Source organism: Mus caroli, chromosome 11 (assembly GCF_900094665.2).
Source record: "Mus caroli chromosome 11, CAROLI_EIJ_v1.1, whole genome shotgun sequence".
Lineage (NCBI taxonomy): Eukaryota > Metazoa > Chordata > Mammalia > Rodentia > Muridae > Mus > Mus caroli.
In genome coordinates this window covers 13252108-13272491 of record NC_034580.1, presented here as the reverse complement: position 1 = coordinate 13272491, position 20384 = coordinate 13252108, and the positions used below count along the sequence as shown (strand labels likewise).

General features: G+C 40.3%; 1 protein-coding gene across 1 annotated transcript in view; it reads right to left on the bottom strand.

The window, feature by feature from the left end:
• Nucleotides 1–1990: 1990 nt before the first annotated feature.
• The window catches only part of Ppp3r1 (protein phosphatase 3 regulatory subunit B, alpha), a 41615-nt gene continuing 23221 nt past the window's right edge, over nt 1991–20384 (bottom strand). Inside the window, exons 3-6 of the mRNA XM_021176460.2 lie at nt 9155–9331; nt 8008–8067; nt 7430–7614; nt 1991–4104 (exon numbers count right to left, since the gene is read on the bottom strand). Of these exons, the coding sequence (XP_021032119.1) occupies nt 4057–4104; nt 7430–7614; nt 8008–8067; nt 9155–9331 (470 nt within the window). The 3' untranslated portion in view covers nt 1991–4056. The remainder of the gene's footprint in view (nt 4105–7429; nt 7615–8007; nt 8068–9154; nt 9332–20384) is intronic.

Genomic DNA, 20384 nt, shown 5'->3' with positions numbered 1-20384 from the left:
TTTGGGCTTCAACTCTTAATGCTACTTAACATTAGTGGTAGGGGTGGAAGTTAATGATTGTTGGGTATGTGAGGAAGACTCAATTGTTCTGGTCCAAGAGCTACATTACGATTGGGGCAACACAATTTTACATTTTCAAAGCTTCCATAGCCAATTCTGTAAGTTACAAAGTACCTATCATGTGTAAAATATTTGCCTTGGGGAACACCATTGCCTATTTGGCCAAAGAAACCACAATCACCAGTACTTTCAAAGAAATCAGCTATAGGGAAGGGAAGGATTGCAGTAGGACTTAGAAGCTCTAAATAGGAGTCTGGAATGTGGGGAGTTTTCGAGTAAGGAAGCCATTTTCTTTGTACACTCTGAGAACTATCAAGGAAGTAAATCTTGTCTGCCACACCTTTCTAAAACATTCTGCACATTAAACATAGCTTTCCTCATTACCTACTGTAATTGGTAGATATTAATACAGCTTAACTGTAATGTGCAACCATCATGGAAATGCTGTCTTCAGCAGCTCTGTACAAGATTTTAACACTAATTCAATTTCTTCCTATTGCCCTTGGCACAAACTGTTCTGTTTTCCTCTAGAAATGTTAGTATTCCATGGAAGTGGAGCTGACTCACTTAACAGGGCTTATCTATGTCACCCATTCATCTACAGAATACTTGGGCAGCTTTCAGCCTTTGCCTGTTGTACTGCTGCTGTGAACTGAGTCCCTGTGAGTTCAGTAGTAACAAAGAGGCGGCCCTGACCATCTTTGACACTATTTTTCTTTGCTTTGGGGATAAGAACAGTAATGTAGCCTAATGCTTATAGCGTGGATCTCACTGTGACTTGCATTTGCATTTCCTTAATGACAGTACTATTGAGCCTTATCTCCTGTGTTTTAGGAACCACTTGTGTATCTATACTAATGTCTGTCCAAGTTCTTTGCCCATATTTTAATTAGGTGTTTTGTAGATATTTGGGTGGGATTACTAATCCTTTTTCCTATATGGTTTACAAGTATTTTCTTCTACTCTTAAAAGAATTTTCATTTCACTCTAAATTTTCTCCTCAGATCCTCTAAAGCAGCCACACAATGTAATGCACTTTCAAGTGATCTTGAAACTGTTGAATACGTACCATCTCAGTATAAACACACCCACTGTCCTCAAACTCACTTGGGTGAGGGACATCACCCTCTTAAACAGTGCTGAACACACAAGGATTTTGTAGTAAAGTGTCAAAAGTAGGTTGGGCATGGTGGTACATACTTTTAAACTATCCTAGAATTGGGGAGGCAGATGCAGGGGGAATCTCTTGACTTCCAGGCTATCCTGGTATACAAAGCAAGTTCCAGGACAGCCAGACCTACACAGAGAAACCCTGTATGAAAATGTCATGTTACAGTTATAAAAAAAATCAATAATCTCAGCACTCAAAGCTGAGGCAGGATCACAAACACTGAGGACCAGTTTGTTTAGAGAGATCCTGCCATGAGAAACAGATGAGAGCAGTATTATCTAGGAGCCATGTATTTACTATTTAGTGAACAAGCAGTGACACCCAGGTGAAACTCTGAAAACCTCGATTTGTGCAAAGCAGGCAAACAACTGTGTAAAGCGTTTTTATTCTATAACCAGGGAAGACAACAGGCAGGGGAGAAGGGATGAACGCTGTGGAACAAAGGGAAGTGCGACTGGGCAAAGGAAACCCAAGAGCCTGCATAGACACAGGTGAACAAGTCTACTACAGGCACCAGTTACTGGATATGTGGTCGCTGTGAGAGGCCAGCCAAACCCTCCAGGCACTTGTAATAGGCCCAGGTCCGGGAGTGGAGTTTCAGGGCTTTGCAACGTTTAGCCTTGATTGTTGCAGATAAACAACTAATTTCACCTGTAGTTCATGGTTCAGAACAACAAAACATTTATCCAAGTTTTTAAAACCCTAAAAGCATGGACAGGGTTATCAGCCATAGCAGCACATCAAAGCTGACACAATACATTCAAGCCAAGTTTCAAATATTTTATTTTCTTACTCATACAGTATGAAGTCCTCTAAAGATTTCACAACATGACATGTATCATGCAGAAGAAAATTTAAACATTCAACATAAACCATGCCCTCCCCACCTCCCTCACACAAACTAAAAAAGAAAACCCCTCATTCCCCAGTAAGGAAATAGTTTGCACTATTTTTTTCCACAACGCCAGCCAAGATATGCACAAGCAAGAGATATAGAAAGCATTTGCTAAAATATTTGTAACAAATAATTATGTACAAAAAAATTCACAAAAGACTAGTTCCCTCTTGAAGCAGAGCACATGGCGGTTGACACTGGGACAGATCAAACCACTGGCTGGGATTGCAAGCCATGTACTGATCCAGAGGGAGAGAGTAGTCACATGGAGTGGAGATTTTCGTTTTGAGTATTAACATTTCCAAAGTTTGGCAACATCTTTTTAAATTATGCAGATTATGTAAACAAGAGGTACATTTTAAATTGATCTACATGCAAAACTCCATGTCATGCAGAGACACCAAGCACCGGGGTTTCTCTCACAGACAGAGCCCATGATGTGCAGCACTCAGTTGAAGGGACAGCGGTGGCAGGCAGGTAGACTCAATTTAATATTCTCTCACCTTGATTCAACCCACCCTCGACCATTCATGATTATAAAACCAATTGATATAGAAAAACTGTATAGGGAAGACTGCCATATAAAACTAGCCAGAATATCTTTCTTCCGATCAATAGTACCTTTGCAGAAAAGGGAAGGGATAATGTCAAGTGGTAGGACATGACGTACTTTTATGTCACACAAATCTATTAAATCATCATCCATCACTAGTTGTGCGGGCAAAACAAAAATCCATCATGTGCTATCTTGCCTTCTGGCAGAGAATTTTTAAAAATGTGACTATGGACAAAATCTGCTCTCCTGTGGCATATAGATTAGCAAGATAATCCCCCATCTTAACCACAAACAGAATTTTACATAAACATGTGCTCATTAAGTATCAGTTGATTTTTTTTTTTTTAGGTTAACTGTGTCTTTTGAAATGCAGAAGAAAAATGAGTCCATGATTTACAGTTCAGTGACACATATTTCACATGGTTTCCCTTGTGTATAATGGAACATGGATATTTTAAGCCATTACATGATTACTTTGGGTTTTCTTCACTAAATAATACATTTAAAAAAGTCACGACTGCCTCAGAAAACTTCTGACCTTTATAAAATCACAACTGCTAATTACATTTTCTCAGGGACACTTAATAAAAATAACAGTGACTACTTAAAAAGTATCAGCCTGAAGCAGCCATAGTATATGCAGTTCTATGGACACAAGAACCCACTCTTGGCAACAGCACTGAACTAGACCTCCAACAGAGATGGATTAAAAGCTGCTCAGCAATAAGACACGGTCCCTGGAAAGATAGTCAGAGATATAAATAAAGTTACAGACTCGTTACAAAAGTGTAAGGTAAATAATAGGGCATTAACAAATGCTTTATCAATCTCTCAAAGGAGAAAGCACAGAGAAAGGAAAAGAGCTGGCCTAATACCTGGCGCAAATTGTACAATCTTCTATCTACATATAAAACTGTGTGAAATAAAAGTAAGGATGGTTTATGTTCTGCTTGGCACTTTTGTACTCTAACATTTTGTTTCTGAATCAAGTATATTAAATTAAAGCCAACCTACTAAATATATAGAAAGCTACATATATCTATATATAAATATTTACATATGTATATATAGATACTTTCTTGTTATAAAAGATGAAGAAAAATAAATTAAAGAGCCAACCCCTTCCCTTTCTCCACCATACTGATATGCTCTTTCATGCTGCTGTCCTTCAAACTTTAAAGTGCTACACTGAGTTATTGAGAGAGTAGGAGTTCAATAACACTTAGTTGGCTTCATGAGGCTCATGTTGGAAAATGTGGCTTCACAGAGAAAAATACTTCCATTTAAATACACAGAGAGCATTGCTGGACGTCTTGAGCAGATCTTCAGAGATGGAGAAGAAAGCAAAAGTGTTGGGTGGTATTCTTCAAAGAGTCACACATCCACCACCATCTTTTTGTGGATATCTAGGCCACCTACAACCTGCAACAGACAGAAATGTAAAGTAAATCCCGTTCCTCTGTTTTTGTTGTTGGAGGAAGGGGGTCAACTTGACTCAGGCTAGAATCACCTGGGAAGAGGAACCTTGACTGAGAAAATGCCTCCATCAGATTAGCCACGGGTCAGCCTGTGGAACACTTGATTAACGATTGATGTGGGGGGCCCAACCCACTGTGAATGGTGCCATCCCTGGGCAGGTGGGGAGCAAGCCATGGGAAACAGACCAGTTAGCAGTACTCCTCCAAACTTCTGAATCAGTCCCTGCCTACAGGTTCCTGCCTTGAGCTCTCTTCACGGTGGATTACAACTCAGCTTTTGATCATTGTGTGTTATTAGTCAATAGAAAAGTACGATACTACTTTACCAAAAAGTATTTATGTTTCTAGATAATCCAAGCTTGATTTGGGGGGGTGCGGGGGGGTTGAGTTAATTCTCATACCTTTTCCTCCTTATATAACAAAACATGTGCAAATGCATGCACATCTGCATTTTTGAGTTATACACACTTGCATGTGCATGCTCACGCATACAAAGACCAGAAGTTGAAGCAAGTGTCATCCTCCATCTCTCCCCAACTACTTTCTGGGTCAGGGTCTCAGAGCTGGAGGGATGGAGTGAATGTGGCTGAGAGAAGGGCTCTATGTGCTGCAGATATAGACAGTGCTAAACCCTGGCAGATGGGCCTGAGCTGGGTTAAAAAAGGAGCTGAAAAGGAGCATGGAAGCAAGTTAATAAGCAATGATCCTCCAAGATCTGTGCTTCACTTCCTGCCTTGATTTTCGTGCTCCTCAGATAAAACTGAAGATACCCAAGAAGGAACCTCAGCTAAGGAACTACACCTCCATCATCCTGGTTTCTGGGCCACTTTCTTGCTTCATGCTTGAACAGCATGAATGCCATTCCCATCCCACAGTAGGTGGTTCTGGTTGAATAAGAAAGCAAACTCAACAAGCCTTGGGGAATAAGTCAGGAAGCGGTGCTTTTCCATGGTCTCTGTTTCATTTCCTGCATCCATATTCCATACTGGAGCTCCTGACCTGGCTTCCTTTAATGATGGACTAAAGTGTTCTAAACCTGTTCTTCTCCAAGCCCATTCACCTTCTGTTTGGTGTGTTATCACAGCAGAAACCAAACTAAAACAAGAGCCACTCTCCCTCGACGATTAACTGCTTTTCTTCCCCAAGATGCTTTCAGTCCATGTTCTGTGAGCAACAGGAAGCAAGCCAGGAGACTACTCCAGCTTCGAAGAGGGTGGACTCTGGTGCTTACAGAAACCTGCTATGCACAACTCCCCCGCAAAGGTCTACACTTCCTCCTTGTCTGCTTTTCCTTCTGACTTGTAATGTTACACTCAACACATAATAATGTAACAGTCATGAACTTATGGGGAACAGGCGTGGACGGTTATGGCTTTAAAACGCTCTTCTTGAGGGTCAGGCTGGGTGGGTGAAGCTGTGCTGCTAACCTGAGAATCTCTGGGCATGCTTCTGATAGACTATCTTGTTGGCACTAATAAAATGAGGAGACCTGCCCCTCTGCAAGTAGCACCTTCTCTGCCTTGGATGCTAAGAGGAAAGAAGAGTGGAGCAGCAGCTGCATTCATCTCTGTCTACTTCCTAACTGAGTGAGATGGGACAGGTGCTTCAAGATCACACCACCCTACCTTCCCTACCATGGCAAATTCTAGTCTTGAACTCAGAGTAAATTCTACCCTTGAGTTACTTCTGTTATTTTACTCCAGAGAAAACTCAGTTTTAAACGCAAAATATTTTATTCTAATCACAGACAGTGCCGACTAGGTTTTTAATCAATTTGACATAAGCTAGAGTCATCAAGGAAGAGTATCCTCAACTGAGAAAATGTCAGCCTGTGGGCAACACTGTGGGTATTTTCTTGACTGATGATTGATGTGGAAGGGCCCAGCCAGCCCACTGTGGGTTGCACCACTATCATACTGGTCTGTTGTACAACATTTCTTTCTTTCTGTGTATGTGCAGCCCCCACCCCCCAACTCAGGAAGGTCAAAGAACAACTCGAGAGGGTTGGTTCTCCCACCAAGTAATTAACCAAGAGGTCAGGTTAGCAGGCTGTCAGCCAGCACTTTTACCCACTGAGCCATTGCCAGTTGCTCTTTTGAGATTTAAATTTAAAATTGGAGTGGAAGACCTTCCTAGGTAACAATCTACTGATGCCTGACAAAATTCTCAAAAATTGATTTCTTTGACTCTATTCTAGAAGACTGTTTCTACTGTCCCCATGACAGTGTTTCTGGTGTTGACAGCTAAAACTGATGAACATGAGGCTCTCTTTCACAGAAGCATTTCCTTAATATGTAATTTATGTTATGTTCACTGGTTATTTTGGCTGCATGTGTGAGGGTGTCAGAAGCCCTGGAACCCTGGTGTGAGCTGCCAAGTGGGTGCCAGGAACTGAACCCAGATCGTCTCCTCCAGAAGAGCAGCCAATGCTCGCCACCACTGAGCCATCTCTCCAGCATTTTCAAACATGTTTTGGTTTTTTGTTGTTGTTACTTGCAGTACTGGGTGTGCACTAACCTAGGGCACAATGGTAGCAAGTGCACACTTTTAAACAAACCTTAGAGCAGGTCCCATTTGTAACTTCTAGGAGCTACCAGCAAGTAAGTTACTGGTGCTGTGAGGAGACAGCTATGTTGGTAACAAGTTTGCCATGCAAGTATGAGGACCTAAGTTAGAGTCCACATAAAAGAGCTGCGTTTGGCAGGATCTCTTTGGACAGCCAGCACCGATGAGGCGGTCATGAGGTCCATGCGGCTTGCTGGCCAACTAGTACTGCAGAAATAGTGAGCTTTAGGTTCCGTAGGAGAAGAGTTCAAAATAATTACCTGCTTATGAGGCAGAATGCTGATGACCTCCAGCCTCCACATACACAGATACTCACATTCGCCCACAACTGCTGGTACCATTCCTGTACACGTTATCAGATTGTTTATGTAACTAATTCTTGAGAATAGTAGCTTTTAATTATCAACACTTAAAACATATTCCAAAACTTTTTTTTTTTTTTTTTTTTTTTTGGTTTTTCGAGACAGGGTTTCTCTGTATAGCCCTGGCTGTCCTCGAATTCAGAAATTCACCTGCCTCTGCCTCCCGAGTGCTGAGATTAAAGGCGTGCACCACCACGCCCGGCTAACATATTCCAAAATTTGAATGTGGGGCAATTAGACAAAACTTAAAAGAATTTCAAAGCAAAATATGCTTATAAAACTGTCTAATAAACTGTCCTTCATGTGTGTTACGTTAATAGATGAATCAGCCTATTCACTTACAGCACAGAATTCCTCAAAGGATATTCTTCCATCTCCATCCTTATCCGCATTTATTATGGTTTTGTCTACAATCTGCTGTAATTGTGTATCTTTCAGATTGTTGCCCACCATCATCTTCAACACCTGGAAGAGTTCTCCATTGGAAATATAGCCATCTTTATCCATGTCATAGATACGAAAAGCAACTAGGAAAAAAAAGGGGGGGAGGGGAGTCATTGCAATTAAAAGGCAAACAACAAATACTTCAAATGAAAACAGTGCTATCTAACTCTGAAGATGGCACTTTCTAAAATACAGACACTACGTGCACATTTTGCCTTAACAACTGATTACAAGGTTGAGCTATAGAATGAAGACTACCTAGGCCAAATAACCAGTATAGCCTCCAGCATGTGCTATATATATGGCTGGTCCCTGAAACATCCACTTTCCCACTATACCACTAAAGATGGCACAGTATTCAAATATACTAGCTGCAAACATCATAAATGACTACTATTATGACTAAAAAGTCTTGAAATGGTTTTGGAAGTCTAAAATACATCGTGGAACAGCAGTTTAAGAAGGATAATACTTACACCTCAACTTCTGTTCCTTATCGCCTTTGACACTGAACTGAGAGACTCCTTCAATGAATTCTAAATAAAAGCAGAAAATGTTTACAAATCACAACTTGTAATTTTTTATAAAGAAAAGCAACATTCAAAAGGCTATTTCTTATACAAAATATTAAAAGTAGTACTGAAAAATCAATAATGTCAATTTTTAAAATTAATTTATGTCTATGAGCACTCTGTAGCTGTCTTCAGACACCAAAAGAGGGCGTCGGATCCCATTACAGATGGTTGTGAGTCACAATGTGTTTGCTGGGAATTGAACTCAGAACCTCTTGAAGAACAGTCAGTGCTCTTAACCACTGAGCCATCTCTCTAACCCACAATATTGTCAATTCTTAAGGCTCCATACACAAGATTTCATTTTGTTTATTTGAACTTTTAATTTTATTTGAGTTGTCAAGATTAAACAATTTGAATTATGTGTTAAGATCTGTAAGTCATTAGCACTCAAATACATTCTTTAAGGATATTTATTTAACCAATTTCTTTGGACTATGATAAGAAAGACTGTACGTTATTTTACTAAAACAAAAATCATACTGTTTCCGTTCCGTATTTCCAAATCACGTAAACAGACTGTTGCAAAGTTCTTGAAAATTAATTTCTTTACTATCTGGCAAAGAGTAATTCATAAACAAAAACAAAAACATTGAAAACACTAGTTATACCTTACTTAGAAGTCGAAGAGCAAATGTAAAAATGATATATAAATTAATCAAAACTTGCACAAAAAAATTCCTTGGTGTCTGGCTAAAATAAAGCAGGCATGGGCTACCAAAACTGACCAGTTCTCAGTCTTTAAGAAGAATGTAAAGAAACAAGAAAAGTGCAGCTTTTAATATTGTTAGGCTGTCCTTGAGTAAGGGTAATTTTTTTTAAAAAAGGAAACAGTCAATGTTCTTTTTTGGTGGTAGATTACACAATAATAGATACCCTGATCGTTTACGAAGCAAAAGTAAAGAGTAATTAAAATCTCGGTAACACAGATTTTCAAGTTATAGCATAATCTTTCTATAAGATCACCAAAAACAGAGACATTTTTAAAAAATTCTAGTTTCATTTTGATGAAGTACTGCAAGCCTAACTTTAAAAACAAAATGGCCGTTACCTTTGAAGTCCACTTCTCCGTTGCCGTCTGTGTCGAATATATCTATTACCCGCTGTACCAAAGGGTTCTGCTGTAACTCAGGCAGAGACATGAACTCTTCCACGCTCAAAGAACCAGAATTGTCCAAATCAAGCTTCTTGAATCTCTTTCCTAGCCTTTTAATTTCATCAGCATCAACTAAAAAGCAAAGGAAGAAAGTAGCAAAACTTTAATTTTCAATTCAATCTAAGCTACACATTTCTTCTAAGTAACTACAACTGTTTTCCATCCCGTGCATATCTTTGGTCCTCCCAAAGAAATGTGTATCAATGGAGTGCTGGGCAGCCAACGACCCCAGGGTGCCACTGCTTTACCAAACTGATCATGGAGACTATGACATAGGCTAAGTCACTCTGTCCTCTGCCCCATGACACCTTAATTTACGTCTTCATTATAGAACGTGCATTTAAAATATAAAAACATAACCAAATGGATACTGCAAAAATTATCTATGGTACTAAAGTACAGACCACACAACCACGGTATGGCACTGATGTCTACTGTAAATCAAAAGGAGTGTCAGGAAAACATGCAAATTTATGGCTTTATAAAGATTTCTCCCCGTACTGATGCTCTAGGGCAAAATCCCATCAACCCCATGGGAATGTACAAAGCACAACAAATCTAGCCGTCGCCACAGATTACCCTCGTATATCTTTAAAAAAAAAAATGCTCAGAACATATATATGTTAGTTTATAGCTGAGTCAAATCACCTAACTCTCCAAGCTTGCTTTGTGATAAATAGTGGAACACATCATGTAATCTAGTAAACTATGCCCAAAGCCCCTGTAGCAGAGCACACTGCAGAACAGGCTGTTCACATGGCAGCTGGAACTATAGCGTGCATTGTCTAGCATTCTTCAGAGTATTAACAGAGTATGTGTTGATGTATATACTAATTATCTAAGGGAAGTCGGAAAACTCATTTCAAAAGCATGGCATCTGCCCTAATTACCTAGAATATTTAAAGCCAGCTTGGAAAGCAAAACCATGAACAGTGCCTAGGGGAGGAGGGCAAAAGAGAAAAAGAACTTTTGAAGATCAGAGAACACAAACTTGAAAAGCTAAACAGGAAATGTAGTTCTCTTAAGGCACTGAGCAAGTATGACCACCAACTACAGGGAAGCAGGCATCTAAGCACTGCCTCCTACTGCCTCAGAGGAGGAAGCACACTGCAAATTAACTCATTAAACAGGACTTCATTTTTTGAAGTGCTAGTTTTACAAATCTACCATCCATGCAGCCGTCTCTGTGACAGACTAACCTCGATCCTTTTACTACCCTTCAGTACTTAGCACAGCCACAGACCGTTACTTTGTGTAAGTACTGAAGCATGTATCTGTTCATGTGATACTACCTTTCAAAGATTCTATTCCACCTTTAAAAACACATTAAATTAATTAAACATATTAATTAAAAAAAACAAACTGTGGGGATGTAATTCTGCCACCTTTTAAAAGAATAGCTATGAAGACATTAAATTTTCTTTCAAAAAAGAAAGATGTTCTTATTCTGAGACTAAGTTTCACTATATAGCCTTGAACTCAGACATCTGCTTGGCTCTGCCTCCTGAGTGCAGATTTCTTTTTAAATAGCATATCTATTAAATATAAATTATGGTGAACTGAAGCGACCTAAACAAATGCCACACTTATGCTAAAGATTTCTTTAAAGCAACTGATTAAAACTTCATGATTATATACTTTTAGTATATTCCAGATATAGTCTAAACTATCTTAGACCTTAAGTTTCCTTGATAACCACTTAACATCTATCTCTGTCCCTGACCTAACACCCTACTGACCATCAGACTTGCGGCACATTAACTCAGCATTGCGGCATATTAACTCAGTAGACCACTGGCTTCCAGTAACCCAAAAGCTAGAGATGTCAACAGACAGCACCTGAGACCTATAGCAATTGTTTCCCTATTTTACTGTAACCCATCTACCACAGATCCTCATCAATATATTTGGTAAAATACATTAATTTTCTAACTTTCTTTTCCTTTGCAGCTATGAAGAAAAGAATAGTCAATGTGTTACTTGGTATAACCTAATTCTCAGTTACTGAACTACAGTCAGTTGTGTTTGTATAGAGAGTAAACTATATTCCCTTTGGAGTCAGAGCTATGATTTACATGCATACATAGAGGTGGGGGGAGGGAGGAAGGTGTAAAGGGCTTGTTTCTGTCTCATTCACCCCCCGCAAAAAAAAAAACAACATCAATAACAAAACCCCCAAAAGACAAAAAACAGGGTTTCTCTATGTATTCCTGGATATTCTAGAACTTACTTTGTAGACCAGGTTGGTTCCAAACTCAGAGCCACCTGCCTCTGCCTCCCAAGTGCTGGGACTAAAATTACGCATCACCACCGACCAGCCCTACCTACATGAGTGTTTCTGCAACCCAACTTCAGACTCAAAGGATTATCTACTTCAGGAAGTCACTCATGAGTTAGCACCAAATACCATGCAACCAGCGGTCTCTCTGCTTTGGAAGGGAAGTGAGGAGTTCTCCCTGTGGCTTGGGCTTCCTCTATGGTTAACACTCCCCTGTGTTGTTCTAAACAGGTTTTCTGGTTTTTCTTTTAACATGATACTCATTGAATGGTCTCAGAAAGAAGCCCTAAGGCAATATATTTCCCTCCTAAGTTGTAAAAAACTTCATGTGTGCCCCAGGAAGACACACTTACAGGCTATCTTATGATTATCTCATGATATCCCAATATTGTGAGATAAAACTTTCAATACAGCATAGAGGATCAAAATATCCCAGGGTGGAAGCAAGGACACTACTATAGCAGCACAGAAATCTAATCCAAACAAATCCCATCAGCTACATAAAAGGCCACAATTTTCAGGAAACAAGGGGGGGAAAGACTAAAATGGGAACCAGAACTGGAGGATAGGACACATTTGCTGGGGGAAAGCTAATTAGTAGCTGATTTTATATTTTAAACTATCATTCTACCTGGAAAGTTACAAGCACTTAGGGAAACGGGGAATAGTTAATATCCCTGTATGGTTTACTCATTTACCTTTTTATATACTACAAGTTCCAACTGTAGGCAATCGAAAAATGGAAAACAGCCGGTCTAATAGGACTTTAAAAGCAACCTAAGAAATACATTATGAATTTAAAAGCAATTCGTGTTGTTAGCCAAGTTTCAAACTTGAGAAGAAAAGAAACACTGAGGAGCAGGCAGTGAATCTTCCAGCCACTCCTGGAGCTGGAAGTGAGTTCTGAGACTCTAGCTCTGCTGTCGGTTCCCTGGCTTCCCCTCCTCAATCTCTCCTCCCTTCTTCTCTAGGAACCCCGAGGAAAAGAAAAATTCTCACAGACAGACAGCGTTAGACTGTCCTTGTGGGAGCTTACGGGGAGATGAGATCTGATACCACCACTATTCAATGAACAGAAACCCTGCTGGAAACTTCCTCCATCGGATCTAGACCCTGGATCTGTGAAAGAACCTCAGGGAGCTCTGGTTTTGTTAGAAACAAGAAATGTCCATCTGCAAAGGCATTTCCCTCTCTACTCATTAGTCCCTGAATCAAGACAAATGCTAGCCCAAGTACACACACACTTCACCTTCTCATCTCTGGCTTGCACTAGACAGTATTTAGGTTGTGATTTTATTACCTTGTTCTGACTTGTGTCCTGTGTTTTTAGTTTCCTAATAATTTACTCTCCTAACACTGTTGATTTCACATAATTGCATTTATCTACTGGTGTAGCTGTTAGTCTACAAGTGACTTGGTGTGTGTGTGTTTACGTGTGAATACGATAGATACGGCTTTGCCTCAGTCTACCTGGCCTTGTTTTCTTTTTTCCTCACCTACTTCTACTCCTTCTAAGAAACTGGTTGTTCAATCCCATCCTAATTGAAGTACAGGCTTGAAAGCTGATTACCAATTCAACTAGGGCCTAAAGAAAGAAATGCAAAAGAGGCACTTATGTATGCAGCAATAAGGCTTATTTAAGACAGAACACAAAGGTTTGGTTTGGCAGAATAATACATAATAAACGGGCGATCTTGATTTCACTTTTGTGAAACACAGTAGTCATTTGTAGAAGGCCAAATCGCACAGCCTGAGAGCAGGCCACACCTTCCTTCCTTCCTCCCTCCCTCCCAGGAGCAGCAACCCCATATGTGGTCCTAAGCAGGCCCTAGCGCCTCCAGGCTTGTCCAGATTATTCAGACACCCACCTCTGCATCTTAGGTTTGTCCTCTGTCCCCTTGTCCCTCCACTCTTCCTTTCCACTCTCCCTCACTCTATCAAGTTCCTCTTAGGGTTTTAAAGGGAAGCTCTCTTTCACTTAAGCTCCAACATATTGAGATCACCATTGTCCTGTTTATCATGGTCTCCTTTCCCTTGACACACTGTGTCTTATGGAGTCAATTACAGCTGCCCTTCTTTTGGTGTATTTAACAACTTTAAGACCAAGGTTTAAACTTAAAAACTGGTAACATCTTGTCTTCCCTCTCTCTCCTTTCCATTTCTCCAAGTTAAGTGTTCATTTGTGTTAAATGCCCCTGAGGTCAGTCAGAGCTAAGGGGTTAAAGCCCCCAGATCTGGAATTAAAGGCAGTTGTGACCTGCCTGGTTTAGATGTTGAGCATCAATCAACTCCAGTCTTCCTCAAGAACAGTGCGTGCTCTTAACTGCTCGCCGTCCCTCCAGCACAAATACAGGATCACTGTCTTCTTTATTTTTTCAGATAAGTTCTCAGTACATACCCTGAGCTGGTCTTGAACTCAAGAGATCTATCTACCCGTCTCTGCCTCCAAAATGCTGTGACTGAATGCATAAACCAGGTGTTTTACAGCAGCACTGAGCATGTTTAAGAGCTCACTAAACTATCCCAGGTATCTTTCAGTTCTAGTTTTCACAAATCTATTTGCAACGCACTTTACCCTTATGTTTCATTCCTGTCTATTTCAGTTCGGAAGAACTCTTCTGTTTGCAGCTCTACCTCTGTACTCAGTGTTCCACTGAACTCCATCAGTAGATATTTAAGCTGGATTCCCACAGCTAACAATGTGTCTTAAAATGTTGTTTCCCCCTTGAAACCTTCTCTTGGGTTGTTGCAAACTGAAAGCCACTGCCTTAAAGGAAGAAAACCCCATTAGAAATAATTACTCCTACTTAGTGTATTCCTGCTAATTTCATAGTAACCACAGGATAATTTTATTGAACAAATACTTAAATTATTTGCAAAATTTGTCCTCATTACATAGAATTTTCATTGTGCTTTAAATCGCTTCATTAGTGGCTAAATGAATGAAAAGCTCAGTATGAGATCAATTTTCAAAACTAACTGGAGCTTTAAGCCTAATGCTTTCATTACCTTTTCTAAGTGTAAAGCTGCAGTTCTGTCCTCATAAAATAATTAACAGGTACCAGGTACGGTGATCTCTGTGAGTCTGAGGCCAGCCTGGTCCAGATAGTGCGTTTCAGGCTAGCCAAGGTTACATAAAATTAAAATAAAATGTAATAGGCATCCTATGAAGCTGGACATAAATGGAGAAACCATATGCTATTATAAGTACTTAGTTATTAGTCTTTCTATGGGAATTCCTGAGAGACAAAAATCTAAGAGAGCCTGAAGCAGGTGATGTCATCAATTAGAAAAGACACCACACCAAGGAGTTCCTGACTTCTCTGACAAGATTCCTATCTGGTGCTCCCACCCACTTTCTGTGTTATAAAACTACAGGTTTGGGCTGGCAAGCTGGCTCAGTGGTGGGGGTGTTTGCAGCCAAGCTGTAAGTTTGGTCCCTAGAACCTACATGGTTGAGAACTGATTCATGCATTTTCCCTTGGGTTTGTACACACACGAGCAAACATACAAGGAGGAAAAATTTGTACAGTCTGATTTCTCACCTAAAATATGTGCCACCTCCCTGTGTCAAAAGCCCCAAGCCTTCCGGATTGCTTTTCTACTCTGATTCCTTTATGATTAATTTATATGTAAATCTTTTAAAACAGTGCGCTTACTTAACGACAGGAACAGACCTGATCGAGGCTTTCAAGGGAATACAGGTGGCTGTCCTTGTTACCATGCTTTGTAATGGCTGGCAGGCATGACCTCCTTTTACATTAGCCAAATGTTCACAATTCAGATTTCTCTCCACTCTCAAAAGGATTCTCTTACTATTCAACATAATTTGGATTTTGAAAAAAAAAAAAAAATTCCAACTTCAAGATCAAGCCAGTTAAAAGTTGCAGTATGGTGGGGGTTGGGGGGGCAACTTGTGAGGCACCCCCCCCAGCTGAAGCTGTTGATGGCTGGGACTGGTATGTTCCCCATGGCCCTGTCTTGAACTAACACCTACAAACATATGGGTGTTACAAATGGACCTGGTAGGTTAAAAACATTCATTTTAAAAGGAAGATGTGAAGTTGGGAGTAAGCTGTGTTAGGGAACATGGAAGGAGTTGGAGGGGTAATCAGGACATAAGATACTGTATGATCCTTGTATGGAATTTAAAAAGTCAGGCGCATAAGTCTTCTAAGAAGAACTCTCTTTGAGGGAATATTTCTACTTTAGATCCCAAACCACCATGGCTTCGAAAAAAAATTTGCTATGTTTAAAAAAAAAAAAAGTATCAAGAGATCTTCCCAAGTCAATACACATTGTACTGATATTAGAAATGTTAAGCTACAAGGAATGCTTAGATGCAGCAGTCAGTCTGTTGCAGCTGAAGCACGCACTACCTGTTCTTCAAAGCACTGTGAATGCTCTTGTAAATGTGCTATGACCAGGAGCACACCCCTCACCTACATAAACTCTGATAGGAGAGAAAGCAGAGGGACTCAACATTCCAGCTGGGAAGCCTCAGGCATGCTCAGACTTCCCCAATAACTGCCACCCCATCTTGTGAGGAAAACCCAAAGCCTTTGGGCTGGCTTTTTATCCCGAGTATACCAAAACAACCATGTCTCCAAGGGCAACAGCTCATGGTAAATTTATCAAAAGTGTCTAAGTGCTACACCAAGAGATATTTCTGGGGGTACTGGATCCTGGAATTTACTAAATACAATAAAAGCATACCAAAGAAAAGGCTGCATGTTCAAAAATAAGACATACAGAAAACTATTTCAAATAAGACATTTACAACCTAAGAAACCTCATTTTTTTTAAGCGCTTTCTTGATTAAATGAATTTTCATGTTATCTAACAGTTAAGTCAGGCCTAGAAATTTTAGAAAAACACAAAACCTGTATTTTGCCAATAAAATATAAAGGCACTAAGTCCTTTTGGAATCCTTTCTGACTGTGAAATAAAGATGGCTTGGCAGGTAAAGACAAAAGCCCACGTCCTCTCCCTGGAACACACATGGAAGGAGAACAATGATTGCCTGACCTGACCCTCTGACATGTGGGTAGACAGAGACACTGGCTGGGGTGTGCAGACACACCCACACATGAAATAAGTAAACAAACAGAAAACCAACAGGACCTGTCTCTGTCTACAAAATCTACAGATACTCCCAGTCTGGCGCATCGTCTCTGCTCTGGTCACTAGTGATATCTGGATGAGTTTGGTGGGGAGGAATTCAAAATGCTATTGCTACTGTTCAATTTGATTTACTCTGTAGCTAACTAAGCATTTACTCTTCCAAAGTGGAATCTGGTGTGATACCAGAACAGTAAGATATTTCAAATTATTATCCAAAAATGGGTTACAATTTATACAATAAATAGGAATTTTCCTAAAACTGTCCATTCCATTTGAGGTTATAGTTATGAAACACAATTACCAGAAGAAAAACTGGAACTAAAAAACTATTTCAAGGCCAGGTGGTGATGGTGCTACAAGCCTTCAATCTCAGCCCTCGGGAGGCAGAGACAGACAGAATCTCTTTGTTGAAGCCCTATCGAGGGAGTTCCAGGACAGCCGAGGCTATACAGAGAAACCTATCTCAAAACAAACAAACAAACAAACATTATTTCAAACACTCTGAACAGCAAACATAGATAAAAAGCTTTGCTAGATTCAAATCTATAGATAAATAGCTATAGATATATTTATCTGACAGAAAATAAATATCTAAGATGAAGAACTCAAAAAACAAAATGCCAAATACAAATATCGAACAAATAATAAGTAGGCAAATGAGATGAAAACACGTTTCAAAAGATGAAGTGAAACTCACACACACACAAACAAGAAAAAACTATTGAGCACCCTTAACCATGAGGGAACTCCCAGCTCACACCAGTCAGAATGACTATCATAAAAACAAATCAAATGCTGGCAACAACTTGGGGTGGGGGTGGGGCTCTCCTACACTGCCCATGGGAATGTCTATTAGTAAAGCCACTGTGGATACCAATGTGACCCAGCTATGCCACCCAAGCCTCACAGGACTCCTATGAAAGAATGGAATTGCAATAGTAAGCCAAATAACTGAAACTGAGAACAAGAAAAGCGCCATGTTTCCTCTCAGTTTTGAATTTATGTATGACAGGAAAGTACAAGCAAGATAGACCGTGGGAGAGGAGAAAATAATGGGGGGATATGAATACAGCACCTTATACGCTGGACTGAAATAGATGTCTGCAAATCTGTCACTATCTACACACAAAGAGTATAATATATACCAATAAAAACAAATTCCTTATAGACCAGCAGTTTAATATTCTGCACCAAACAGATCAACTATCAAATGTACAGAAGAAAAGAAAGTTACTACCAACATGTGAAAGACTAAAGTGGTATATTATAACATGGATAGTCATGAACATTTCAGCAGTCTATTTTCTTAAACACGAAGCCTTGGTGGTTTTAAGACTCTTTAGGGCCTAAGAGATGGCTCAGCGTACTCCCTGCTTGCAGAGTACCTAGCCAGATTCTAGTACCCACACCCAGGTAGCTAACAATTGCATCTAACTCCAGATTCAGGGGACCAGCCTCTTCTGCTCTAACACTTGCACACAGAGACCTAGGCACAAATGAAATTAACAAAAATAAAATGGCCAGATTTTAGTTTTGAATCGTAAATTTACAAGTATTCACACGGGCTTTCGGTATTTCTAGATTAAAATTCTTAGGTACTTCAAAATTATCAAGTAATATTTAAATGGATAAAAACCAGATATCATCAATACCTCATGAACTGGATACTGACAGATGCCTGTGATTCCAGTACTCAGAATGTCAAGGCAGGAAGACCAGAAGCTGACGATTAACTCTGGTTACAGAGAAAGTTCAAGGCCAGCTTGAGATCCTGTCTCAAAAAAGCCAAGAATGACTAAGCTAGATGCAGTGGCACACGCCTATGAGCCTGGGAGGCTGAACCTAAAGGAACTCAAATTCACCGCCAATCTACAAAGCTGCAGGTCAATCGGGGTTATACAGCGAAGCAAGAACACAAACTGTCTTCAGAACATTGCAAAGACAGAGCAGCTCAAATGAATTCAAACCGAGAAGAGTAGTTTTAGGACTGCAAAACCCAAGCAACAACTCAATGCAAGGCAAGAGGATACAGAGCAAGCAAAAGCACCCAGAGCATGACCTGAAACCTTGGAAGCTTCAAAATGTCTTAACCTACCACAGTCTCCATCCAATCCCAAAGATCCCATCCTCTCCTGATAAATGCCCTTTTACATGAGACCCAACACCAGCCACCTGGTCACCACCAGTCCTTAAAAGACGATCTACTAAAACTTCATTTCTTTCTTTTGGCTCTCTGCTTATCAAGTCCTTAAGACTATCCACATTCATGTTCTTCATTTCTGATGCTCACGTGTTCCGAAACAGCTACTTGGTGTTATTAAGGTTTTCTCTTAACATCCACTTTATTTATGTACCAAGAGGAACACATTATGCAGGGTCTGTTCTATACTGGGTCCTTCCTTAACCCTCATCTAGTCCAGATCAAACAGTCGCTGCTCCATCCCCTATGTATTATACATGTCCCCCAAATCTACTGTGCTATCTAGGGATCTACTACAGACAACTAAATCAAATGTGTTAGCTGACAGACCATAGTCTTTTGAGACACAGTTTCATTACATATTCTAGTATGACCTCCAACCCATGGCAATCCTCCTTCACCAAGGGAAGGAGGGGGAGGGGAGAGAAAAAGAGAAGAGTAGAGGGGGTGAAGGTAGACTACATTAAACTTGTAAGAACATTTATAAGCCACACTATGAAAGGGCCTATTTTAAAATTAGGAAGCTACAAAGTGTATGTTAAGCTTCTGGCTCTAGAACTTTGCAACCACACAACTCTAATCCTAAATTAACATCCAGCCTTTCAAATACTAAGCTTCCATCTAATATACATATAAAGTTAAGACCTGGACTGGCAAAAATGACTCAAGAGGGTAAAGGGACTTAAGAAGACCTAAATGCAATCCCTGGACCTCGCACAGAAATAAGAAAGAACAGACTCTCTGGCAGTGGTGGCGCACATCTTTAATCCCAGCACTTGGAAAGCAGAGGCAGGTGGATTTCTGAGTTCAAGGCCAGCCTTGTCTACAGAATGAGTTCCAGAACAGCCAGGGCTACACAGAGAAAGCGTATCTGAGAGAGAGAGAGAGAGAGAGAGAGAGAGAGAGAGAGACAGACAGACAGACAGACAGACAGACAGAGACAGACAGACAGACAGAGAGAACATGAACAGACTCCATGGTTGTTTTTTAACTTCCATGCACATGCTATGGCACATGTGTTCACACAGGCATGCCATACATAAACACACACAATAATAAGACTAAAAGCCAGTCATGATGTGGTGGTATGAATAAGAATGGCCCCCATAGTCACTTAGATGAAATGGTTGGCCACCAGGGAGTGGCATTTTTAAAAGGATTAGTAGGCATGGCCTTTTAAGAGGAAGTGTGTTACTGGGGGGGGGGGGGGGGGTGAAACCCAAGCCAGGCCCAGAAGCTCTCTGCTGCCTAGGAATATAGAACACTCAGCTACACATCCAGCAACATGTCTCCTGGCATGCCTCGATACTCCTGCCATGATAATGAACTAAACCTCTGAAACTGTAAACTGGCCCCAATTAAATCCTTTCTTTTCTAAGAGTTGCGATGGTCATGGTGTCTCTTCACAGCAAGAGGACACTGACTAATGGATGCTTTTAATCCCAGCACTTTAGAAGCAAAGGAGAGCAGATCTCTGTGAGTTCAAGACCAGCTCAATCCACATTAAAAGTTGCAGGCTAGCA